Source organism: Gekko japonicus, unplaced genomic scaffold (genome assembly GCF_001447785.1).
Source record: "Gekko japonicus isolate JY-2015 unplaced genomic scaffold, Gekko_japonicus_V1.1 scaffold1713, whole genome shotgun sequence".
In the NCBI taxonomy this organism is placed as follows: domain Eukaryota; kingdom Metazoa; phylum Chordata; class Lepidosauria; order Squamata; family Gekkonidae; genus Gekko; species Gekko japonicus.
The window spans coordinates 211744-235984 of record NW_015163141.1 but is presented as its reverse complement, the minus strand read 5'-3'; the positions used below and the strand labels follow the sequence as shown (position 1 = coordinate 235984).

At 51.6% G+C, this 24241-nt stretch overlaps 1 protein-coding gene across 1 annotated transcript in view; it reads right to left on the bottom strand.

Annotated features, from left to right (window-relative positions):
* Window positions 1-236: 236 nt before the first annotated feature.
* The window catches only part of ZDHHC15 (zinc finger, DHHC-type containing 15), a gene marked incomplete at its 5' end in the record, with an annotated part of 37916 nt that continues 13911 nt past the window's right edge, over window positions 237-24241 (bottom strand). Inside the window, 10 exons of the mRNA XM_015406983.1 lie at window positions 237-1067; window positions 7347-7431; window positions 11177-11286; window positions 12390-12516; window positions 13216-13348; window positions 15107-15227; window positions 17693-17725; window positions 20487-20556; window positions 21889-22009; window positions 23765-23859. Coding sequence (XP_015262469.1) covers window positions 7388-7431; window positions 11177-11286; window positions 12390-12516; window positions 13216-13348; window positions 15107-15227; window positions 17693-17725; window positions 20487-20556; window positions 21889-22009; window positions 23765-23859 — 854 coding nt within the window. The remainder of the gene's footprint in view (window positions 1068-7346; window positions 7432-11176; window positions 11287-12389; window positions 12517-13215; window positions 13349-15106; window positions 15228-17692; window positions 17726-20486; window positions 20557-21888; window positions 22010-23764; window positions 23860-24241) is intronic.

Genomic DNA, 24241 nt, shown 5'->3' with positions numbered 1-24241 from the left:
TCCTTCATACAAAACAAAAATAACCTTCCCAGTACAGAACTAGATATCCAGGAGAAAGGTTCTAGCCTTCTTCGCAATGTGCGAGGTTTGTTTTTTTTTTTTAAATATGCAGGAGTATTCATATGCAGGTGCCCCGGGACAGCCCGATCTCGTCAGATCTCAGAAGCTAAGCAGGGTTGGCTCTAGTTGGTAGTTGGATGGGAGACCGCCAAGGACGTCCAGGGTCACCGCGCAGAGGCAGGCAAGGGCAAACCACCCCTGTGAGTCTCTTGTCTCAACAACCCTACAGGGTTGCCAGAGGTCAGCTGCAATGACGGCTCTTTCCGCCCTGACCACGAGTGGGGGGAGGGGCCTTTCATAGTGTGACCCTTGGTACTGGTACAGCCCAGACAGCAAATAGGCTGCTACTTGGCAGTTCCAAGGCAGATAATCCCACTCCAGAATGTTGCTCTGGGGTTGTTGGTTTTTTGGGGGGTGGGGGGTGGGGTTAATAGATTTAAAAACTACAGACACCTGCTGTGAGGACTGGAGCTCCGGCCACCTTTCCCCTACCCCAAGGAGGATGCATTTCAAGACAGAAAATGCCGGAGTCCCTCAGAGTTAGAGACTGCTCTGTCATGTTATGTACAGCCAGCGGGTCCGGGGCACACCCAGGCTTTTCTAACCATCACGCCTGGTTTGGCAAACATGATTCCTAACAGGGAAGCCTCTCCCGTTGACTATCCACGGGCAAAACCGCTTCTTGCTGTAGAGCCATCCCCACTCCGGCGAGATGAGATAGCTGTCGTTGTGGCATTTAGGGATGCATTTGCACAAAGAGTGTTCACTTGCTTTGCATTAAGACACAGATGAGGAAGCGGTCATGAATGGCATTCATCACTCGCAAGCTGCCATGTGGGAAATCAGGAACCCTCAGGAACTCCTGGAATCGTGACCAAGGGAGCCACCTTGGAGAGCTGGGAGGAGCAGCTGGTGGTTATGCCTTCTTGTCCTGAAAATCCATTTGCCTCCTTCCTGTGCTTTCCTACCCCAAGAGTCCATCATAGGAAGCAGCTGATGAGAGGAAACTGTAATTCAAAAGGGGGGGGGGGAGAGGCATAAGAATATGTCTGATTGCAAGTAAAATCACATTCTCCTCTAAGGGCCAAAACATATGTGGCAAAGACGGCGGATCTCCAACGTGGGTTGGATCCAGCCAGCTTCCCTGCTGGTGAAAGGAGGTAGAAGTGTTTCCTTTGACCACCCACAAGGTCTTTGCTGGGGAACACGGGGCCTGTGTGGACAACAGCCATATAGGCCAGGAGGGGGGAACTGTAGTAAGGCGGGAATCATACTGGCTGGATCCAGCCCTGGGCGTTTGGACAGCTGTGATTCAGAATGGTGATGGGCAGGAAGCAAGGAGGGAATTCAGTTCTTTAACTGTCACTCGCTAGTTGAAAGCAGGTTCCCCGTGATGCTAGGGGGAAGAGGATGTGCTCTTTCAAAACTTGCAAACAGAGCTAGAAGAGACCTCAGGGGTCATCAGCCCCCTGCACCACGCAGGGAATTCACAACTACCTCCCATTCCCCCAGTGGCCCCTGCTTTGTGCCCAGAGGGAGGAAAAAACCTCCAGGATCCCTGGGCCAATGTCCCTTCTAATCTCCACCGGGTTGTGAGCACAAATTCTACCTCATGAGCGAAAAAACCTAGCAGCATTAAAGTTGTGAGGGAGTCTACATTTGACTATTGCTTAAATTAGTTTTTTAGAAGATGATTTCCATAACCTTGTAAAAATCTCAGAATGAATTATTTTAAACTATATTTAAACTATATTTTAAGAATAATTTAAACATTATAAGAGAACACAAAATCAAGCCAAATTTCATTACAGAAAATGTTGTCCTCTCTGGGGATAGATCAGGCCTCTGGAGAGGCCTGTCTACACAGGAAGGGCGGGATATAAATGGAAAATAATAAGCAGATAAATCAATAAACAGGTTTACCCTTCCTTTTGCACTATATTGGTAGACCTGGCCTCCGGAGGTCTACTTACACCTTTCCACTATATTGGTAGACGTGGCCTCTGACTGTCACCCTGCACTGAGCCTTAGAAAACAGGGGCGGCAGGGGCGGGGGTCTTGCAGTCCACTTTCGGTTGTGTGTGTTTTTTAAGTGAAATATGGCAGATTTACAGGCTAAATATAACAGAGGTGGAACAATCACTGTCAGAACCCTGCCTAACCTAACAAACGGGAAGTTGCTGAAATGTTATCAATCTTCCCAAACTACTAATTTAATTAAATATTGATATCCCACTTTTCCTGTGACTCAAGGAAAAGCATAATAAAGGTAAAGGTTGGGGTGTGCAAAAAAATATTTTTTTTTCTTGCTCCATTATAGCCTATGAGGATCATTATAGTCGATGGGCCCCATAGGCTACAATGGAGAATTGATATGGGGGTATCTGGGGCTGGGGAGGGGGTTGAGGTAGAGGCATTAAATTTTCAGCATAGCTGCTGGTGCCTCTCCTCAAAAAACCCTCCAAATTTCAAAAAGATTGGACCAGGGTATCCAATTCTATGGGCCTTCTCATGATCAGCCTAATTTCACAGAATCAGCATTGCTGTCAGATGTCTCTGTTTAAAAACCCCACAGAAGGAGAGCCCACCACCTCCTGAAGAAGCCTGTCAAAAGAATGACAAACTTAGTTCCTGGTTGTCATTCTTTTGATCTGTTAAAAAAATGTGTCCTCACTATTTTGCATGCTAATTTAACAAGCCACCCCAATATATACAACTATGTTCTGTAATTCCATTTCATCATCTGACGAAGTGTGCGCGCAGACGAAAGTTCACACCTTGAATAAAACTTTGTTGGTCTTAAAGGTGCCTGACTGGACTCCAACTTTGTTCTATTGCTTCAGACCAACACGGCCCACCTTGAACTCCTCAGAGATGATAACTTTGTGTCACCATTTTGCTTTTGGCTGTGACTCTGTTCACAGTATGTGCCACTGTGTCAACCAAAAGTGGAGGGAATCCTTGTTTTTATTTGCATTCTGTGAATGTTGTTTTTAATGTGCAGTTGCTGTGCACTTTTCAATAAATAGATGTATTTTGTTCTGTGTTTTAGCTGCTCAACTTTCTAGGTTCCTAACTTGTTCTAAAACCTTCCCAGGTAGAGACGTCAAGCTGACAGGTCAGGAGTCACCTGGACCCTCCTTTCCCCCCTTCTTGAAGACGGGGACGACATTTGCCTGCCTCCCATCTTCTGGTACCTCATCTGTTCTCCAAGAATTCTTTAAAATAATGGACAGAGGCTCTGAAATTACATCAGCAAGTTCTTTTAATACCCTTGGATGCCGTTCATTTGGCCTTGAGGACTTAATTTGATCTGGAGAAACTAGGAGTTTATGTAGCACCCCTATGCCTTGTTTGCCTTGTCTTGTTTTCCTTTAAAACAGTAATAACAGCAGGGCAAATGTAGATTCAATTCATGAAACTGAGTGGAGGCTGAATCATTAAATCCCCGCTTCCCTTTCCCCAGAGCCCCGATCCCAGTTCTGGCTGCATGTGCCTGGCATTTACTTTTCACAGACTGACCAAGATCTGTGAACTTTGTTGCTTCAGTTTTGGCCTAACTCTTGGGACTGGTGTCAAGATGAAGAAGAGGAGACTGGATGTATGTCCCACCCTTCACTACCTGAAGGAGTCTCAGAGTGGCTTACAATCTCCTTCCCTTCCCCTCCCCACAACAGACACCCTGTGAGCAGTGTTCCCTCTAAGCTGAGTTAGTGTGAGCTAGCTCACAGTTGTTTAGCCTCCAGCTCACTCATTTTTGTCTTCGCTCAGGATGGCTCCAGAGCAAACTATTTTATTTTATTTATTTATTTTTCACATTTATATCCCGCCCTCCCCAGTGGGCTCAGGGCGACTAACAAGGGCAGGACAACAGCCATGCCAAAGGTAAAAACATATAAAAACATAATAAAACATTCAACATTAAAACCACTCCATTAGGATCCATTACTAATGTCCCAAGTCCGAGATGGTAACTCCACCGTTCCAGATGATACTCCCATGAAGTACGTGTCCAGTGCCGATGAACACAGATCTTCTACGATTTCCAGATTCTTCCTCAGGCCTCGTTGATGCCTCCTTTAAGAAGCCTTAACGCCCGGGGAGCTCGTTCCACCAGGTAGGAGCCGCCACCGAAAAAGCCCTGGCCCTGGTCACAGCTAGTTTCACCTCCTTGGGACCTGGGATGACCAACAAATTTTGGGTCCCCGACCGTAGTGCTCTTGGGGGAACATGTGGGGCAAGGCGGTCCCTCAGGTAGGCTGGACCCTGGCCATATAGGGCTTTATAGGTAAGAACCAGCACTTTGAAGCGGATCCGGTACGCTATCGGCAGCCAGTGCAGCGCTTTCAGCACAGGCTGAATATGGTCCCTGCGAGAAAGACCCATCAGCAGCCTGGCTGCAGCATTCTGCACCAGCTGCAGCCTCCGGATCTGCGACAAAGGCAGCCCCATGTAGAGAGCGTTACAATAGTCTAGCCTCGAGGTGACCGTCGCATGGATCACTGTGGCCAGGTCTTCTCGGTCAAGGTAGGGGACCAACTGCCACGCCAACTGAATATGGTAAAAGGCTGACTTGACAGTGGCTGCCACCTGGGCCTCCATTGTTAAAGAGGAGTCCCGGAGCACCCCCAAACTCCTCACGCTAGACGCTGGCACCAAAGGCGCCCCGTCGAAGGTCGGGAGAGGGAGCCCTAACCCCACGCCGATCCGACTCAGGCCCAGGACCTCTGTCTTTGCCAGGTTTAGTTTCAATCGGCTCAGCCGGAGCCAACCAGCCACGGCCTCCAACGCCCGGTGGAATGTCCTCGGGACTCGAGCCCGATCGGCCACCCAGCATCAGATAGAGCTGGGTGTCATCTGCATATTGATGGCACCCAAGCCCATAACTCCGGGCAATCTGGGCAAGGAGGCGCATATAAATGTTAAATAGCATTGGGGACAACACCGCTCCCTGTGGCACCCCACAATCAAGGGGGTACCTATGGGATCGCTGGTCCCCGACTGCCACCCTTTGTCCCCAACCTTGTAGGAAAGAGGCAAACCATTGAAGGGCAAGCCCCAGAAACCCCACGTCGGCGAGGCGGTGGGTCAGCAGCTGATGGTCGACTGTATCGAACGCGGCCGACAGATCTAACAACAGCAGTGCCGCCACACCTAATTTATGCAGTGACCAAATCGCTCACTCACAACTTTAATGCCAGTAGCTCACAAAGTAGAATTCCTGCTCACAAGACTCCACAGCTTAGAGGGAGCATTGCCTGTAGGTAGGTGGGGCTGAGAGAGCTCTTTCGAGAACTGCTCTTTCAAGAACAGCTCTGACAGAACTGTGGCTTGCTCAAGGTCACACCAGCAGCTGCATATGGAGGAGTGGGGGATCAAACCCAGTTCTCCCAGATTAGAGTCCGCCCACTTAACCACTACACCAAACTGGTGTAGTGCTGTCCAAACCACAAGCACCAAGATCCCTGAGGCCTGTTTGGCGTGTCCAGATGGCAGCTTTCCCCATGATTTGGAGCCGTATAAATACGCCCATCATTGAGGACGGGAGTGTGGAGGAAAAGAGGCCCTGACTGGCTCGGAGACCAACAGCCTCCTCCTCAGGATGGAACAAAGCGATGGACACAACAGGAAGCCATGACGTGGTCCCTACTCTCTTGGAGCACATTTGTGACATGGTAGCATTCAGAGTTTCCCTGCCCCACTTCCCTTGGAAGGCCCAGGAGCTTTGACAGGGAGACATCCCAGGAGGAGGTGGACTATGTGCCTCCAGAGGGGTGACAGAGAGAACAGACGTGGGGCTGTGGCGCTTGGTGGCAGCCGGGCATTCACCTCTCTGACTAGCTCTGGCAGAAATTGTGTCTGCTACTGTGGACGTTGCTAGCCCCTGGCCTGCTGTTTAGACCTGGCAGAGTTAGCACAGGAGGCTCCCTGGGGCAGTGAATCAGTGTGAGACATGCCCAGAAAGAGCCCCCCCCCCACTGGGACGAGGAACAGCCGCCCCAGGGAGGCACGCCTTGCCCTCCCCCTCACTTTCACTCTTTCAGAGGCTGCTGAGGACGGTTTTATTAGTAGGAGTCCTGCATAGTGATTGTTAATCTTGGTTTTATGTTTTTAATGAATTTTCTCCTATGGGTTTTATCTCTGTTTGCAAGCCCCCTTGAGCTCCACAAGGATGAAGGCAGCTCATAAATATTTTAAATAGAATAAGTGACAGAACTTGGCAGGCAGGTCTGCATCCGGGTGGGGCCCACCTGGGGCCCCTCCGTGCACGGCCTGGAGGGTCACGACAGAAGGGAGGCGGGGCATCGATGTACAAAATCAGTCCTCATGAGAGGAAGGTTCCGTTTGCAGGAAACTGCGGATCAAAGTGAGGGAGGGAGAAAGAAATCGTTGCTTCCCACCAGCGAGGGCCATCTTGGGGGAAGTCCTCAAGAAGTCCTTCCACCTCGGCCTGTGCTGGAGTGTCCTGAGGAGCATCCGTCTGGATGGCCTCTTGGCCAGACATTTTAACATAAGAACATAAGAGACGCCAATGTTGGATCAGGCCAAAGGCCCATCCCGTCCAACACTCTGTGTCACACAGTGGCCAGAAATACTAGGTGCCATCAGGAGGTCCACCAGTGGGGCCAGGACATTAGAAGCCCTCCCACTGTTGAACCCCCCAAGCACCAAGATGACAGAGCATCACTTGCCCCAGAGTCCCTATCTATACCTTGTGGCTAATAGCCACTGATGGACCTCTGCTCCATATGCTTATCTAATTCCCTTTTGAAGTCATCCATGCTTGTAGCCGCTGCCACTTCCTGTGGCAGTGAATTCCATGTGTTAATCACTCTTTGGGTGAAGAAGTACTTCCTTTTATCCGTTCTAACCCGACCGCTCAGCAATTTCATGGAGTGCCCACAAGGAGTTCTTGTATTGTGAGAAAGGGAGAAAAGTACTTCTTTCTCGACCTGCTCTATCCCAGGCATAATCTTATAAACCTCGATCATGTCACCCCTTTTGGGCTTTCCCCCGGGTTGTCCTGAGTCTGACATATAGCCAACATCTCTAGTTCTGCTCGTCAGGAAGGCTTATAGGACGCTCCATCAGCTCCCCCGAGACTGTCTCCTTCACACCCTTCACCAGTGGCTGGGTGCCTACGGCCGGGGACTGAGAGCGTACCCCCCCCCTCTCGAGGGACTGGTAGGCAAGCTGAAGCTCAGGGAACGGGTGCTGATCCAAAGCCTTCTACTTGGGCTATCACGGAGTAAGGTTTTCCTCTAGTTGGAAGATCAGACTCTTACCTGAGTGTGTGAGGTTTTTCATCATATGTCTTCCAGTCGTGCTACGTCTCCATTTCTATGGCAAGAGAGGAACCCCGGTGGCAACCTGGAAGGGCAGGCAGAGCAATGGTGTCACCCACCGTCGCTTCCCACAGACGGTCACAAAATGCCGTTTCAGAAACCTGACGGGCACATCAGGAAAACGTCATCCTAGAGGCGTGGTCACACGAGCCGTTTGCTGCGGCGGTATATTGGCTCTGAATAAACAGCTTGAGTTTAGGGCAATTTGCATGGACCACACAGCTTCCCCTAAGCTGGCATCATAGTGCCGCGGGCCCGTGGCTGACCATTCACATCGCTACTGCACCACAACCACGGACCCATGGCTGGGTTGGTTGTTTTTGTCCCTGAGTCCCGCTGTGGGTGAGCAGAAGCAGACAAGTGCACACGCACTCCTGGAGGTGTTCTATGGAGTGCACGTTGGAGTGGGGTTAGGGGGGGGAAGGATGCGCCGGAAACGGAGTAGAACAATCACACCGCTCATGCGTTTCCATGGTGCACCCGGGCAATCAGACGCCTGGAAACCTGCCATGGAGGCACCTCGCCAAGGTAACCACCTGTCAGGGGCGGCGGCAACAGCACTGAGTCCCCCGCCCGAGTTGGCACCACAGCCAGACGCACCAGCATTGCCAGAGCCAGCAGCTGGCCCTTCTGACTCCACCAGTGCCTGAAAACCCCACACCTGGTCCTGCAGCAGCCGAGGAGGCACAGGTGCAATTGGGGAGCCCACCTGACTCACCTCTGTGGGTGGTTCAGCTAAGGGAGCGGCTCCATAGAGACTTAGCCACCCACCATCGAGATGCACGCCGGCAGGGAAGGCGAGCGCCAAGTCCTGAGTATTAGCAGGAGCAGCGCCGCCACCATAGGAAGCCCGGGTGGAGGCCTATATAGCTCCCACTCGGCATTGAGCTCCCGTGGAAGCAACGAGTCGCCTCAGTGCGTGCCTCGCATCCTCCTTTGGCTCCTGTCCCCACTCTGGCTTGGATTCCTGGCTCCCCGACCCCTGCTTCGGACAACCCCTCTTTTGGACTCCCGATTTGGCTCTCGCTCTGACTCTCCTGGCAACGACCTCGGACTGGACGTGACTCCCGCCTCTCAGCCCAAGCCCAGCCCGTGACACCACCAGAATTTGCTGGCGGCTATTTAATCTGCATGGGAGCCATTTTAGCGCGAGGTGTGGACTGGGCACAGGAGCCAGATGTTCACGTCTGATCGTGCCCACTGGATCCGGAGGGGAGGGGTGGCCGTGTTGGGCCTGACTGCCCGGATAATCCCATCCTCTGTCCCCTCCCCATTGTGGACCGGCACTCTCCCTTTTGCAAGCCAAGAATGGACTTCAGTGGTTGGCATGAGGACAGAAGACGCTCCTGCTCTCAGACCACCTGGCCCCCAGCCCCTCTGTGAGCTCCACCCCCGGCCAAGACAAGGAGGAGAAGCACCCGTCTTGGCCAGCTGCTCAGACAGACAACCCAAAGGAGGCGCAGCCCGGCTGCGAAGGAAGCTTTTGCTGACTGCCACGGATCTTCCCAATGGCCTTCAGTCACATGCTCTCCTCTTAAGCCACCTCACAGGATTGTTGTGAAGATAAAGCAGGCAAGGAGACCGACGTGAGCTGCTCTGGGACCCCGCTGGGGAGACAGGCAGGAGCACAAACGAAGTTTTAAAAACTAAGGGAGAAAGTCTGCGGCTGTTGTGGAGAGGCGCCAAAAACGGGCATAAGAATGACAGAGGAAGGAGTTGTGGAATTGTAATGAGAAGAGATGCCTGCAGAATGCTAGACTTGAATTTTTAAATCGTTCTGCATTTTTCATTTCTTCCTTCCTTTCCCCTTCCCCCCTTTCTGTATATAAACTAATAAAAATATTCCGAAAAGAAAAGAGGGAACGGCCGTGTAAGGTTAGTTTACCCTCCGTTCACATTCGTATGTGGCAGCAGAGTTTAGGTGGGGACGAGGTCCAGGGTGTCACCAAACAAAGATGGTTCTGCTGGGAAGGTCCAGGTCTGTCTCCACTGGAGTGGGATGTTTGGGGTTTATCGTTTGTTTGGAGATTTAAACAAGTCTCATGAGGCCAAATTTTAAAAATTTGTATGTATGTGCTTATGCCTTTGTAAGCCGCCCTGAGCCCGCTTGCGGGGTAGGGCGGGGTAGAAATACCTGAATAAATAAATAAATATAAAATAAATAAAAAAATAAAGAATGGTTGGCTGAAGGGGGGTGAGTGGGCAGGGAAGCTGGTGGCCAGAGGCAGCAAAGGAGAGGAGGGAAATCCAATTACATCATTCTGCGCTCTCTCTCTCTCTCTCTCTCTCTCGTAGGGTGGGTGAGTGGGTGGGTGGGGAAAGAAAGCTGGGGAAAGCAAGGAAGAGACAGAGAGGAAGAAAGAAGGGGGGGAGGCAGGAGGGGCCGCAGAAGATCCTCCCGTCCATCCAGCTCCCCAGGTGGGAGAGAGAAGCGACGTGGGTGGGGGAAGCTAAGAAAGCCTCCTCCGTCTGTCCGGCTTCCCGGGCGGGTTGGCGAAGTGGGGTGGGGGAGGGAAATCCGGCCGCGGCGTGGGGCGCATTGCCAGCGCGTCCTCAGACAGGGCTCGGCTCCCACCTCCCAGCCCATGGCAGGGCAGTAGCCTTGAACGGCAGCTGGGCGACACAGCCAATGGAAGGTGGGGAAGCTTCCAAAGACCGTTTGGTGTGCATTTTCTCTCTGCTGCGTGAAGCTGCGTCTGAGGTGGGACGTAGGCGACAGGGCCAATGGAAGCCGGGGAAGGTTTTGACGGACAGTTCAGCCATCGAAACACTGTTGGTGTGCATTTTCTCTCCTCTGCGTGACTCTGCATCTTATTCAATTATATATAAGGGAGATTATATATATGTGTGTGTGTGTGTGTTGTGTGTGTGTGTGTGTGTGCTGATCGTCCTCATTGGCCCTCGCCTTCAAAAGCCGTGTTGGTCTGAAGCAACAGAACAAAGTCTGAGTCCAGCAGCATCTTTAAGACCAACAAAGTTTAATTCTGGGTATAAGCTGTCATTGTGCATGCATCTGAAGAAGTGTGCATGAACACAAAAACTTACACCCAGAATTAAACTTTGTTGGTCTTAAAGGTGCCACTGAACTCAAACATTCCTTACAAACAAGTTTGCGGCTGCAGTCACACTGGCGGCTCGGCGCAAGATGGTGGCGCCACAAGTCGCCCTGGCTTAAAGTGTAGCGGAACATTTCATCCAGACCGCACACCCTGTGGCAGGTTACCCACGCAGCCGTCCGGCAGAGGAGCATCCACATTACTGTTGCGCTTCAACCATGGGATGAGCTGTAAGGGTGGGTTTTATTTAAATGCAGGCGGATGGATGTGCATATGCGCTCATTGCCCAATTAGGCAGAAACTACAAAAAAAAAAAAAAAACAGTGGCAGAAACGGATTTGCAAGTTTAGGCATCCCTTCTGGGTTGCTTTTGCTGCAGGAGAGTTCAGATGTTGGAAAAACCGAGTGGAAGCGCTCCTGCCCCTTACTGCCAGACTTTCCCTGGTGCCTGAATACTCCGGTTCTAAAGCAGAGCGGGATGGGCTGCTCACGACTGGCCCACCGGAGGCAGACACCATTGTCTGATCAGGCCCTTAAAACCCACAAAGGTAACACTGGCATGTCGTGACAGAACTGCCGGTGTGACTGCAGCCTGTGTTTCAGTGGCTACAATATTCATTTCCCCCCCCCCTTTTCTGCAACAGCCTAGCGGGGTTCCCCTTCTACACTGTATATATCAGGGATTAAATTTCCGTGCACACACAACTTCCTGACCATGGCTGTCGTCGTCCAGCCCGTCTTCTTCCCACTGCTCCTCATTCGCCAGCAGTGGATTCCGAGCTTCGCTCAAGGTCCTGGTCGGGAAGAAGTGTCCATCACCCTGACTGTGGAGACAAAGGGAGCGGACTTCATTCCAGGGGAAAAGGAGAGCTTCTTGCTCCATGGGTGACGCGTTCCGTCTGTACTCCCCCCCCCATCCCTGAGCACTGGGCAGAACAGCAGCCCCTTGAGGCCACGGGGGGGGGCTCCACACATACTAGGGCCAAGGCCCACGTGAGGCCCCACACTCCTGGAGGAGGTGACACTATAAATGATATGCGGCACATGTTTCTTCTTTTCCCAAAGAAAGATGCCAGAGCAGCTTTCAACACTGGTCTAGAAGGAGTACTGCGGGGACGAGGGACCACATGGAGCTTTGTCTAAAATGGACCTCTCCGTCTCAGGGATGCCAGCCTCCAGGTGGGGCCTGGGGATCCCCTGGAATTACAGCTCATCTCCAGACTACAGAGATCAGCTCCCCTGGAGAAAATGGGTGGGCTCTGTGGCATTGGACCCTGCGGAGGCCCCTCCCCAGGCTCCACCCCCAAATCTCCAGGGGTTCCCCAGCCTGGATCTGGCAACCCGACCCCCCATCCTATGTTGGTGGCCAGGCAGCCCCACACACCCTATCCTTCCCTCCCACCCCCTTCAGCCCCAGAGCAGGCAATGGCGGCTTCCCTTCCCTTCCCAGGTCCAGCCCTAACCCTCCTCAGGCGAGGGGTCCCCTCCTGCTGGCAGCAGCTCCTCCCCCCCCCCCGGCTCTTCAGAGGGACCTTAGATTGTTTCTCTCAAGGCCCTGCCTCCTTGGTGATGACTGGCCTTCCTCTTCCCCCCAATTTCACCCCAGTCCAATCACATGGCTCAAAGGGTGCCCGGGGGAAAGGTAGGCCGGGAGGGGAAATCCTGGCGAGGCTTCAAGCCTCCCAGCGGGAGAGAGGCTTCCTTGGGGCCTACAGGCTGCTCAGCTGTAGGCCCAGGATCAGGACAAGGAGGGAATTCGGGCAGAGGCAGCCAGCCCGAATCAGCTGAATCAGATTACTTCTCTCCAGTTTGAAGAAGACGCTTGACAGCCACACAAAGAAAATGGCCGTGGTGCCACCGGATCAGCCCAGTGACTGAAGACTGACGGGACATTCCACGACCTGCCGGCGGTTTCCTCTTATCTTACCTGGAGGCAACAGGTAGGAGCCAGAGGCTTCTTTCCTCTCCAAACACCTGCTGGAGATTCTTTACAAAGCCCAGGTTGAATCCATTCTTATCAGGGCCATTCTGGAACACAGGAGCCGAGAAAGCTTCTGCACACAAACACACACGGGGATTACTTATTGTGTGCCACCTCTGTCCTGCTTTTACTTCGACAGGCACATGATTCAGGGAGAGTGGGGGGGGGGAGGCAGAGAGAGAGAAAGAGAATGTCTGACACTTGACTGTCATGGCTGGGTGAGGACTTGAACTCGGGGCTCCCAGAGCTGGGTCCAGCACTGAACCACCACACCACTCTGAAGGAGATTCTGTGAGATCCCCTGTCTGTATTATGGCATTATAGCTAGCTGGGGGAAAGCTGCCTTTCATTTTTTTGCAGCAGTGGTGGGCAGCTTGAGGCTACTTCTCACAAACAACCCTTCAAGCTTAAACAGGCTTAGACCCCTCTCGACTGCAGCTCCCACAGCGGAGCAAAAATCTGAACCCAAGACTCCATAGTCAAGTTCACCGCTCCGTCCTCTACATTACACTAGAAGGTGTGTCACCTGTGTGGTGGCTGACCACAGCATCCACAGTAGTCCACATGAGTTTGGACTCTCTCTTCCCAGTATGGGAACCACGGCTGCCACACCTAGTGAGTGGGCATCTAAAGGCAGCAGCCAAATCCATTCCGCTTTGTATCCGTAATGTGTGCCTGCACACAGTACATTGGCTGGCTCTTTGAAGCTTACCAAAGAAGCACTCCTTCCACCCCCACCAGGTAACCCTGTAGGGTATGGGGGACGTCTTACCCAACGTAGATCTGTTCTGGCTTACAAGCCAACAATGGTAGCCAAAGAGGAAAAGGAGGCTGACAAAAAACATGATGGCCACAAAAAGCAGGAAAAGGACGTGGAACTTGGAGCGGCCGTTGGTCAGCTCCCCCTAGGAAGGAAAGCAAGACGGGTAAACACAAACCCAGACCACATCAAGGCATGACACTTCTCTGGACAGATTATGACAGGTCTTGCACAACTGGGGAAGAGACAAAGAGCCCGAACAGGCAGTGTGGCAGAACAGGCCTGCTCCGGCCTGCAGGCCCTTTTCCACCTAGGGGTTCCCAACTCCCTGGAGGGCCTTCCACTCTTGGGTAGCCCAACACCACCAGCTGCCCTTTTTGCAAGGAACTGCCCGCTGGGAGAGACTGGACTCCCGGCTTCCTTTCCAAGTTCTGAGGCCTTGCCTCTGTGTTTCCCGCTGCCCAGCGCCTGGGCCCCACAGGGACAGATTACTGCCTTGTGTGCCCCTGGGGGAAATGGCCACTTGCCAACTGCCTGCCTTCCCCCCTCCTGGCACTCCTTTTAAAATAGCAAATTCGAGATGGTGGAGGCCTATGTGGTACAGAGAACCACGTCCAGCATCAAAAGTTATGAAGTACTTATTAAAAAGAAAAGCATACTTTTATCACAGCACCAGACTGAGAAAGGAATACAAAAGAACTTGGTCACAAACACAAATCCTCTGTCCTTCTCACTACACGTGCCCAATTGATGTTTAAAATAGGACAGGCTCCTTAATAGGCTTACCAAGGTCCGGTGGGGGAATTGTATTTCCTGGCAGGATCCTTGCCGCGGGGATGGCTGCACGCGCTGCACCCGCCGTCGCCAGGATGTGACGCTCCGCGTCGCTCTGGCAACGGGACGCCAAACAGCCCCGTTGCCAGAGTGACACGGAGCGTCACATCCTGGCGACGGCAGGTGCAGCGCGTGCAGTCGTCCCCGCGGCAAGGATCCTGCCAGGAAATACAATTCCCCCGCCGGACCTTGGTAAGCCTACTCCTTAAGCTTAGGAAGTTACAAATCCCTACAAAACATTACCTTGAAAATCCCTCCTTTTGTAGGCAAGCACATGGTCAATGGCTGCCTGCCTGCAGACTGCAGCTCAGAGTCCTCCTGAATGCAGCATCCCAAAGAAAGAGAGCCCCTCCCTGTTGCCAGGAGGTTTTATCACCTCTGCTTCCCCCTCCCACTTGACCTGGTCAGGCCGGCCCAGAGACGTGTTTCCTCCAGCTCCTTCCTGGAGATTATCCCTGGAGTTGTTCTAGCCCAAAGTCCTCCAAACTCTGTTCCCTGCCTGGGGAGGGAGAGAAGTGAAATGCTTCGCCATCCCATTATCTCTAGCTCGACCCATTAGCATTTCTTAAGAGTTGAGCATGGAAAGCCATGGACAGACTTCCTCCTTCCCAGCCTGTTTTCTGCCCAGAGAAAGGAGGGGGGAAACCTGGTCAAATGCCAGGTGGAGGCTTTGCTCCCTGCTGACCTCCCAGGAGAACCTGCATTTCCCCACAGGCAGCCCAGGTCTGGAGGGCCAGGGCCAGCCTGGTTCAGGGCGAGGCAGCTTCATATGCTCCGCCGTGAATATAAGGGATGCTCACTTGTGGGAACAAACTTGTTTTTCAGTACAAAACTAAGTCTCCATCTTTTAAAAAATTGGCCAAAGCCTCCAATTCCCTGAGATTTTCTGCTTTCAAGGCCCAACTGCCCTGTGTTTTCTGTTCTGACGAGCAGGGATTTCCCAGGGGCCCGGCATGGTCAGTGGGTTGCCAGGGATGGCATCCGAGAGCTGCATGCAAAGAACACGCTCTGCCTGTTGCTTTTGTGTTTCAAGGGTGTGGGATATGAGTGCCCAGAATCCAAAACCTACCGTCCAAAACTTGATGAAATACTTGAAGACAGTAGCAGCGATGTACATGCAGTACAACAGAGAATATGCTAAAAATAGTAGAAAGAACTTGTAATTGGAGAATCCAATGCAGTTGTTCACCCTACAGAGCAAAGGATAAGAATAGCAGAACTGAGAACTGTTCTGTATAAATCCAAATCCAAGTGAAAACAAAGACCAGCACATGGGTGATCTCAGAAGAGCCCTGCTGGATTAGAACAGTGTTCTGTCTCGTTCAGCATCCCATCTCACACGGTGACCAACCAGTTCCTCTGGAGGGACAACAGGGCATGGAGGCCGAGGCCTTCCTCTGATGTGGCCTCCTGGCTCTGGGATGCAGAGGCTTGCCTGCCTACCCCCCCTTGCTGCCTCTGCATGTGGTGGTTCCCCTCAGCTACCATGGCTAGTAGCCACTGACAGACTTATTCTCCATGAATCTATCTAATCCCCTTTGAAAGTTGTTTCTTCCATCCTGTGGCCATCACTCCATCCTGCAACAGCAAATCCCACATTTCAATCACTCTCTGTGTAAAGTAGTATCTCCTCTTGTCTGTCCTGAAACTACTGCCCATAAGCTTCATTGAGTTCTAGTATTTTGGGAGAGGCATAAAACGTTCCCCTTCTCCACTCTCTCCACCCCATGCATAACTTTGTAAACCTCTATCATGTCCCCCCTCAGTCGTCTCTTCTCTAAACTGCCTTTCCTTCTAGGGAAGGTGCTCCGGCCCCCGAATCATCTCCCCAGTTCTGCAATGTCCTTGTGGAGATACAGGACACAATTGGCTGGCACAATTGGTTCTGTCCACCGCCCCTAGAAAGCATGTTCACTTTGGCACTCCAGTCCCGTGCAAGAGACCAGTCCAATAGTCATGTGCCCATTAAGAGAAAAGCTCTGAAAGACAACACCAGCCGTGGCCAGAATTCCCTCCTGGGGTTTAAATCCCCTCCGGACTGCAGAGTGCTCAGCCATGAGATGTTGCTTTGTTGGTATCGAGCAGCCATTGGACACATCTGGAATAACGATTTCACACCAAAAAACGGGAATATGTTCAAGACTTGCACAGAATGTGTCTGGATGAAATGTCACCCAGTTCTAATTTTCCCATGTTTGGTTTTGGCTACGATCCTAAACATCAGGAAACCAGACAGGCTGTCCTCGGAGGAAAGTTCCACTAAGTGAATATATTTAGAGTTAGGCGACTTAGGGCATTCCCAGCCTCTCATGTGAAGTGCGTGAAGAACACGGCCAAGGCTGGGGGACCCAGAGAAATGCAGCTGTCGCTCAGCTATTCCAGGAGGTCTCTCTCTGCAATGTAGCACATCTGGATACATTTTCCACTTGCACAAAGTTTAAGACCAACAAAGTTTAATTCTGGACGAAAGTTTAATTCTGCACGAAAGCTTAGACCCAGAATAAAATCTTGTTGGTCTTAACGGTGCCACTGGACTCATAGGCTGTGTGCTTTCCCTCTCCAATGCCTTTGGATTTAGAACAAAAACTTTGGTGACTTTTACTTCCCTTCCTTCCAAAGTCACTGAAACTGATCGAGCGGATTACAAAGCCCCGCCCCTCCAACGACGCCTGAGTGCTGCAGGGGCTCATGGGAGGATCATGCAGAGGCAAAGGAGGGGTATGCAACATGCTGTATGTGTCCATGGCTGCCCCCTACCCTGTGTTTGTGTGGCAGCAGCACCAGGGATGCAAACTGCAACTTCCGGAGTCAAGAGCCACGGTCAGTGGGGCGGCAGGGCAGCTGCAAACAATTCAGCTCCTGAACCTCCATTCCCCACCTGAAAATGATCAGGTCTGGCAGTCCAGCCTGTGGTTACCAGTCTCTTCCCAGTCGTCCCTCCTGCTTTGGGAAGGAGAGCGCCAGGGTCTGAGAAATCCACCAGTGTCTTCTCAGCTGAGTGAGTGTGAGCCCGGCTCACAGTCTTTTAGCCTCCGGCTCACACATTTTTGCCTGAGCTCAGGAAGGGGTGGCTCCAGAGCGAACTAATTTATGCAGCAGCCAAATCACTCGCTCACAACCTTAATGCCAGTAGCTCACAAAGTATGATTTCTGCTCAGAAGCTTAAGAGGGAACATTGGTGTCCACCCCACATTCTCCACTCAGCTGGCGCTTTGTCGGAAGCCCACCAAGTCAGTATTTCCATGAATGAGATTGAAAGCTGCCCACCAAATATGCATTGAGAGCATGGAGAGGCCAAGTACTGACGCAGCTCACACTCACGTACCAACCCAGAGCTACTCCAGGTACCTGTAAGGCACATTAGCTCACACTCACGTACCAACCCAGAGCTACTCCAGGTATCTGTAGGCACATTAGCCAAGGAGCTTCTGAAACCTGGACCCAAAGTCTGAATTTCAAACTATGTAGGAAGAGTAGGATGGTAAATTAAATAAATAAATAGCATAGTTCTCTGTCCCGTATGCTCTTTAGAACGACTTCATAAACAAGGACATTCCGAGAAGACATCTGCAGCTACCCAGGGATGAACTGAAAGGCCAGAGAGGGGTCGGGAGCCGTCCCTAATGAAAAGCCAAACCAGCCAGCATCTACTCACCAGGGGCAGTGATGGTCCATCTTCAAAACACACCTGTGCAAAGAGAAGAGAGGGCAGTGAAGAGAATGACCAGTTGTTCTTTCTTCAGGGAGACCTGAAGCCCATACCACGGTTCAGTGTGTGAGCCAGGGTTGGGGCCTAACCTCCTCTCTGACTGGATGGTTGTAGGCAAGCCCCCTTCGGCCCCTCCCCCACCTCTCTCAGCCTCACGTCCCCTTCTGTAACAGGGGCACGATAATCCTGGTCTACCTTGCATGAGTGTATCCGTGAGAAAAGTGCTTTGAACAAGGGACACAACACACGGCATTCTTTATGAAGTTCTCTGTGTGTCTGCTCTGCTCTGTGTGTGTGTGTGCGTGTGCAAGCCCAGCGAGGGAGGCCGGTGCAAGCGGGCTTATGTGCAGGTGCCTCATGAACAAGCACATCTGACCCCTCACTGGGTGTGCCTTCTGAAGCAGACAGGACTCCTCTGTTCTGCACTCGGCTTGACCAGTGAGGGCTAGAGACAGATCCGAAGAATTCTTGTCATGAGTATTTTCCAGGGTAACAGCAGCCCTTTCCCCTCACTAGGCTTTGGTACAACCAGAGTTCTTTTGCACGCAGCACAGACTAACTTTCAGCACAATTCTAAGTAAGATTGTATGCGTGTAAAGCACTGTCCAGTCGCAGCCAACGTAGGGCGGCCCTGTAGGGTTTCCAAGGCAGGAGGCATCAGGGCGTTACACCCAACTAAATCGGTTGAAGTCGATGCGCTTAGAAACGGCCGTCCCGTTTTGCATTGATTTTTACAGCAGATCCACAAGACTACAAGGGTAACTTCAGCTAATTTTCATGATGGAAATAACACCTCCAGGAGCCATATGGTAGCAATTTCCCCCACTCTTCAAAGGAGCTCTTAATCTTCTCTAGGACCATTTCATTGTCAACACTCTGACTTTTACGCTCAACAAATGGTTTTTAATATTACTATATTTTAACTATTAGGGAAGGTGGGAGAGAGAGTTCTCTATCTCCCCCAAGGTAATCCACCAGTGAGTTGTCTATTAGGCATCTCACTAGCCTGACCCTCTCTTAGTCAGTCAGGCCTTTTTGGGTTAGGCCCATTGTTTTCAATGTCTTTATGTTATCTTAAATTAATTTGAAATTCTTAATGTTTTGATCTATTGCATTTTATTGTTTCTACTCGTTGTAAACCTCCCAGAGAGCTTCAGCTATGGATGGTATAGAAATGAAAATAATAATAATAATAATAATAATAATAATAATAATAATAATAATAATAATAATAATAATAATAATAATGAATAAAAATAATAATAATCTTTCAATTTATTAATCGCTCAATCCTGCAGGGCTTGCTGGCTCTGAGCGATTTACAGTTACTCATTCACGCGGGACTAACAATGATTTATGGGGGTAAGGGAGGACAACATATATCTTTTAAATCACACACATTCACAGTCAGCGAGGGTTTGTTCAGCTGCAGGGTCAGACGTGTTCCGTCGGCATATTCACTTCGGCTTGGCTAGATGACGTCAGCTTCTCCAGGTCTTGCAGCACCGCACTGCCACCGCCTGGCCGGAATAGCCCATTACAGGCTTCTCGGAGTCGAAGAGATTTTTTCTTAGGCTTTCAATCTTGCAAGCTGAGCATTCCGGTCGCCGGCTAACACCTCCCCCACCAGGGTTTTTTTTGGTGTACCCACCCTCTCTAAGGAGTGGTACCCATTTTATCTACTCGCCGAAGCTTTCAAACCGCTGGGTGGACGGCGAGCTAGGGACAAGGCTGGTAGCTCACACCAACACGGGTCTAGAACTGACAGCCGTACTGTTCAGCTCAAATGTTACTAACCAGAGGATAAATCCTCTGTGCCACCGCTCCCCATTCTCACTTTATTGAGAATTGTTCTTAGGTTAGTTTGAAAAGTTAGTTATGTTTGTAAGTTTTATTGTTGTATATGTTATTCCATTGCTAACAATGTTCAAAACAATTAAAAACGCTAAAAACGGTGACATCTACCCTAAACTTTGATTTATGAGATATGAAAAATCTTCAAAGAAAGGCGTAGCTCTGTTTAGGATTGCACTGTTTGTCTACAGGAAATTCCCTGATGCTCCTATGTGGACCCCTGGGCCCTGGATGAACAACACCTTTGCCTCTTCCTCTCCTGCTTTCTATTCAGCATCTAGCTCAGGGAAGAGGACAGGGTCACTTGAAAGCTAGCTGACTGTTGGGTGCCTTTGACTGAGTTCTAACAAAAGTATCACAACGATGATATAATAAAGGGGACCGCTGCAGTGTGAGACTGCAAGACGTACACAATGGGTGGCATTTGTAAGCACCCTCCATATTCTCCCTGTGAGTAAAGGATTGACACCCGAGGGAGAAAGGCTCTAGCCCCACCCACTCACGGCCGCAGTGGTCGCCAGCGTGGTGCCCGTCGGTGCTGTGGCACCTGCTGACACCTTTTCTGGGCACCCCCCCATTTTTCGAACGTAGGTGGGGCTATGGGCCGGTAGAGATTTGATTGGCTGTGCAGATTTTTGAAAATGCTGCTTTGGCAGCAGCTGCCACCACAACAACACGATATCTTCATGGTATGACTGAAGGCAAGATGTACCAGCCATTTTGTGGCTGTGCCCACCGCCCTGCCAGAATCCCTAAGGCGCCCGGAGGCTCGGAAGGGCCGGGGACCTCTGCACTGATGTGTGAGTTTCCTGCCTCAGCTGTCGGCACCCGTTCTCTGTGGCTCGTGCAGACCAGGCCGGAGCCAGCAATCGCTCCAGGTACTCACGTGGCACAAACGGAACAGTGGTGGCAGCGGTCGGGTTTGATCAGCTGGCATCGGTCACAGAATCGGATGGCTGAGGAGGAGCACAAAAAGGCGGCCGTTAAGCTGGGCAGTCCCTGGCTCAAATCGCAGGGCTCGATCCTGCATACCTCTTGGGATGCGAACAGCAACTTCCGAGGGGAGAATTTAACACCCCCCACAGCCCAGATCCAGACCTCCTTCCTTGCGTCGTCTAGGCCAGGGATCCCCAACGGGGTGCCCGTGGGCACGAAGTAGGCTTGCTGGGCCCCTGGTTTACGCGAGGGTTCCCCAGATTTTGAGGGCTCCTTCCCACCGCCAGCGACCACCTGGCCACCCCTACTGCAAGATTTAAAGGGGTCTCCAACTGACCAGCAGGAACATGTGCCCCCCGATCCGCCAGAGGGCCCTTTAAATCTTGCAGGAGCGAGGGGGGAAGAAGGGTGGCTGTGTGCGCCCTGCACTCCAATCTGCGAATTCGTGGCTTGGAGTGCAGGCACAGGTGGCCTCCACCCACTTCTTCCCACCAGCATTTAAGGGGACCTTTTAAAGGCTTTTGGCAAGAAGTGTGGGGGGGGCACTGGTCCCCAACGTGATGACGTCACTTCTGCACAATGTCATCACATTGGGGATGTCCCTGCCCCCTCCAGTAAGGCCCCCCACTGGGGTCTTGGCAGGACCCAGCCACCCCAGCACCAAGGTGCCTGCTGACACATCTCCTGGCGCCCAGCAAGCGGGTGGGGGGGCAGGTGGGGCTTCAGCCCAGCAATGCTTCTGATTGCTCCCAGGAGATCTGGTTGGCTGTGCAGATTTTTTAACAGCAGCATTGGCAGAAGGAGCCACCATAGCACCAGGCTCTCCGTTGTGTGACTGGAGGCGTCTGCAGCAAATATTTTTCAACAGTGATTTCATTTGAAAAGGCATCCCACCCAAAGCAAAGCTTCTGCCTGAAATGCTGAAGAGTTACTGCCAGAGTGATACTCGATCTCAGTCCCTGACATCCTGTGGTTGGTTCTGCCTCTGGAGGGAGCCATTCTGTGGTGGTTGGACCCACCAGAATTCCAGTGGTGCCCATGGGGGGGGGGACCCCTGGTCTAGCTGCACTGCCCAGAGCTGAGACACAATCCACGTTCCCAGAGTCCAGAACAGGCAGAGGTGCAGGTAAGATACACACAAAGCAAGGAACATCTGTGGGATATTTTTAGTCCACCAAGAAGGCTGGGGAAGGAAGTTAGGAAGGAGATCCTTTCCAGCTAATCTTTTGCCTTCAGCTGGAACGTTCTTGAGACCCACATCTGCTCACAGCCCTTCAGGCTTCGCACACGAGGTGAGGCTGCCAGTAGGCACCACTCAGGCAGACGGATCTGGCAGACCTCAGCAAACTGACCTCCATTCACTGTTCTCGTGTAGACTGGCAGTTTCCGGGCCATTTCCATGAGGATCTGCCGCTGGGCTTCAGGCCTCTCTTCGTTCTCATACCGCTCTTTGTCTGAGTAGGACATTTGGAACTGGAAGCAGAAGAGAACCAGTCAGGTACTCCATGGGGGAAAGGGCAGCGGCAGCACACGGGCAGTTCACCATTGGTTGGAAAGGCCGCAGTCCAAGCCCATGGCCTCCGCAAGACAGGTTTTCACTTTGTCTTGGATGGGTTTTTGCTTCTGAGATAAGCAAGTCGGCATTCAGAGAGACTGAGTGGCGTTCTTTCACTACAAGGGGGTGACGTGCAGCAAAGCCAGGGCCCAGGGGGGAGGGGAGGGAGTGGGGCAGCCCCAGTGTGAGAGGGTGGGGCACTTGGCCAGCAGGCTCATCTTCTTATCTTTTCATAACCAACCCCCTTGCCTGCCCTTGAAGACAAGGCAGAAGACCTGAGAGAAATCACATCAATTTCAAATGAGGGGATCCACACTGTGTTTGTGCAACTGCCACCGGGGGTTGCCCATACACCAACACGTGGCATTTCGCAAGGGCAGCAGACCGTAAACCAGAACTGTGAGACCCTTCCCTCTGGGGAATCTTTGGAGATCACAAAGAAGCCGCCTTTTTGCTGGGAGCTGGGATTAGTAAGGTGCACGGGAGCAAAGGACCAAGAAAAATGCCACCCCCGCCTCCCATTTTTTTTTAGAGTGATCAGCGGTGAACCAGAAGGGGGCAGTCCTAGACCAGGAAGAGAGACAAGGTCAGCGGCTGGTCGGCTGCAGGCGGCCTCTGGGCCCCTTCAACAAAGCAGGCAGCACTCTGCTGGGACCCCTGGCGGCAAGGAGGGGGTGCAGCCAGCGTGGGATGGCACCCGGCCAGCAGCAGCGAGTGGGCAAGGGGTGTGTGCCCAGGCCTCAGAGGAGAGCCCAGCGTCCCTGGGGGAGGCACCAGAGGGAGGAAGCTTTGTCCCCTCCGCCCGGCAGGCTCCAGGAGTCCTGCTCCCAGCTCGCTCTCTCTCTCTCTCTCTCTCTCTCTCTCTCTCTCTCTCTCTCTCTCTCTCTCTCTCTCTCCGAGGGCCTGTGTGCCCGGCCCCCGCATGCGCTCCAGTTCGCCCCGTGCATTTCCTCCCTGCGACAGCCTGGCGGCTCCCCTGGGACCTCCACCCAATGGGTCTGTTCACTGCACGAGGGCAGGGGCAGGGACTGCCAGGTCAAGAAGCATGAGGCAGAAAAAAGAAAAAAATGACTCTGTCTTCAAAGTGAAAAAATTTCTTGAGCACCAACAACAAGATAAAGATGGATCTGAGAAACTGGAGGGCAACAAGGATGCAGAAAAAGATAAAACTGAGGAAAGTTCTACCAACTCTTCGTCGGCTGAATCCTTAGATTCTGAAGCAGGACTAGGGGCTACAGCTCCTAAGCCCCCTAAAAATAAAAAGGACTTTGAAAAGAGACGGAGAGGAAGGAAATAAGCAAAATAATGAAACTCTAATGGTCTGATAATGATCAGGAACTAATAATCTTGAACTAAGAAGCATACACTCTAACCAAATTTGTTTGTGAACACTCGCTCAATCTTCTATATAACTATTGTATTAACTCTCATGTATTACTACTTTGACAATAGGGAATTATCCTTACTTTAAACAATTGTATTAACGATCTCTCGCTACTTGTAGTTTTAGTTTGTTCCCATCCCCAAACCCTATAGGTGTGTAGTTTAGAAAAGCAATAAAAATGTTTAAAAAGAAGAAGAAGAAGAAGAAGAAGAAGAAGCACGAGGCCCAAAGAGCGGTGTGACCCTTGGCCCTTCCGGCATCCCCAGATGGGGGTGGGGTGGGGGGTTACCTTTTTGTCCGGCTGTTGAGGGGGAGTAAAGACAGACTTCCAGTAGGTCCAGACAAAGAACACGAAGATCACATGGAATAGTGTGAGGTAGGCCACTAAAAGAGAAGGAGGAGCTTATGAATGGCAGGGTGGCACCTCTTCCCTCTGCCCTCTTTGCTCGAACACTTGGCTGGCATGACAGGCTGCCCTTCAGAGCTTTGAGAGAAGGCCGCGTGTGAACCTCTCCCTCAGTCTGCCAAAGTCAATGAGAGAGAAATGGTTCGAAGAATTATCTCCCCTACCATAGATCCGGAGGAGTTAGCCACATTAGTCTGTTGCTGCAAAACAGTAAAAAGCCCAGTAGCACCTTTAAGACTAACAAACTTTATTGTGGCATAAGCTTTCAAGAAACACAGCTTTGCATCTGATGAAGAGAGCTGTGTTTCTCGAAAGCTTATGCTACAACAAAGTTTGTTAGTCTTAAAGGTGCTACTGGGC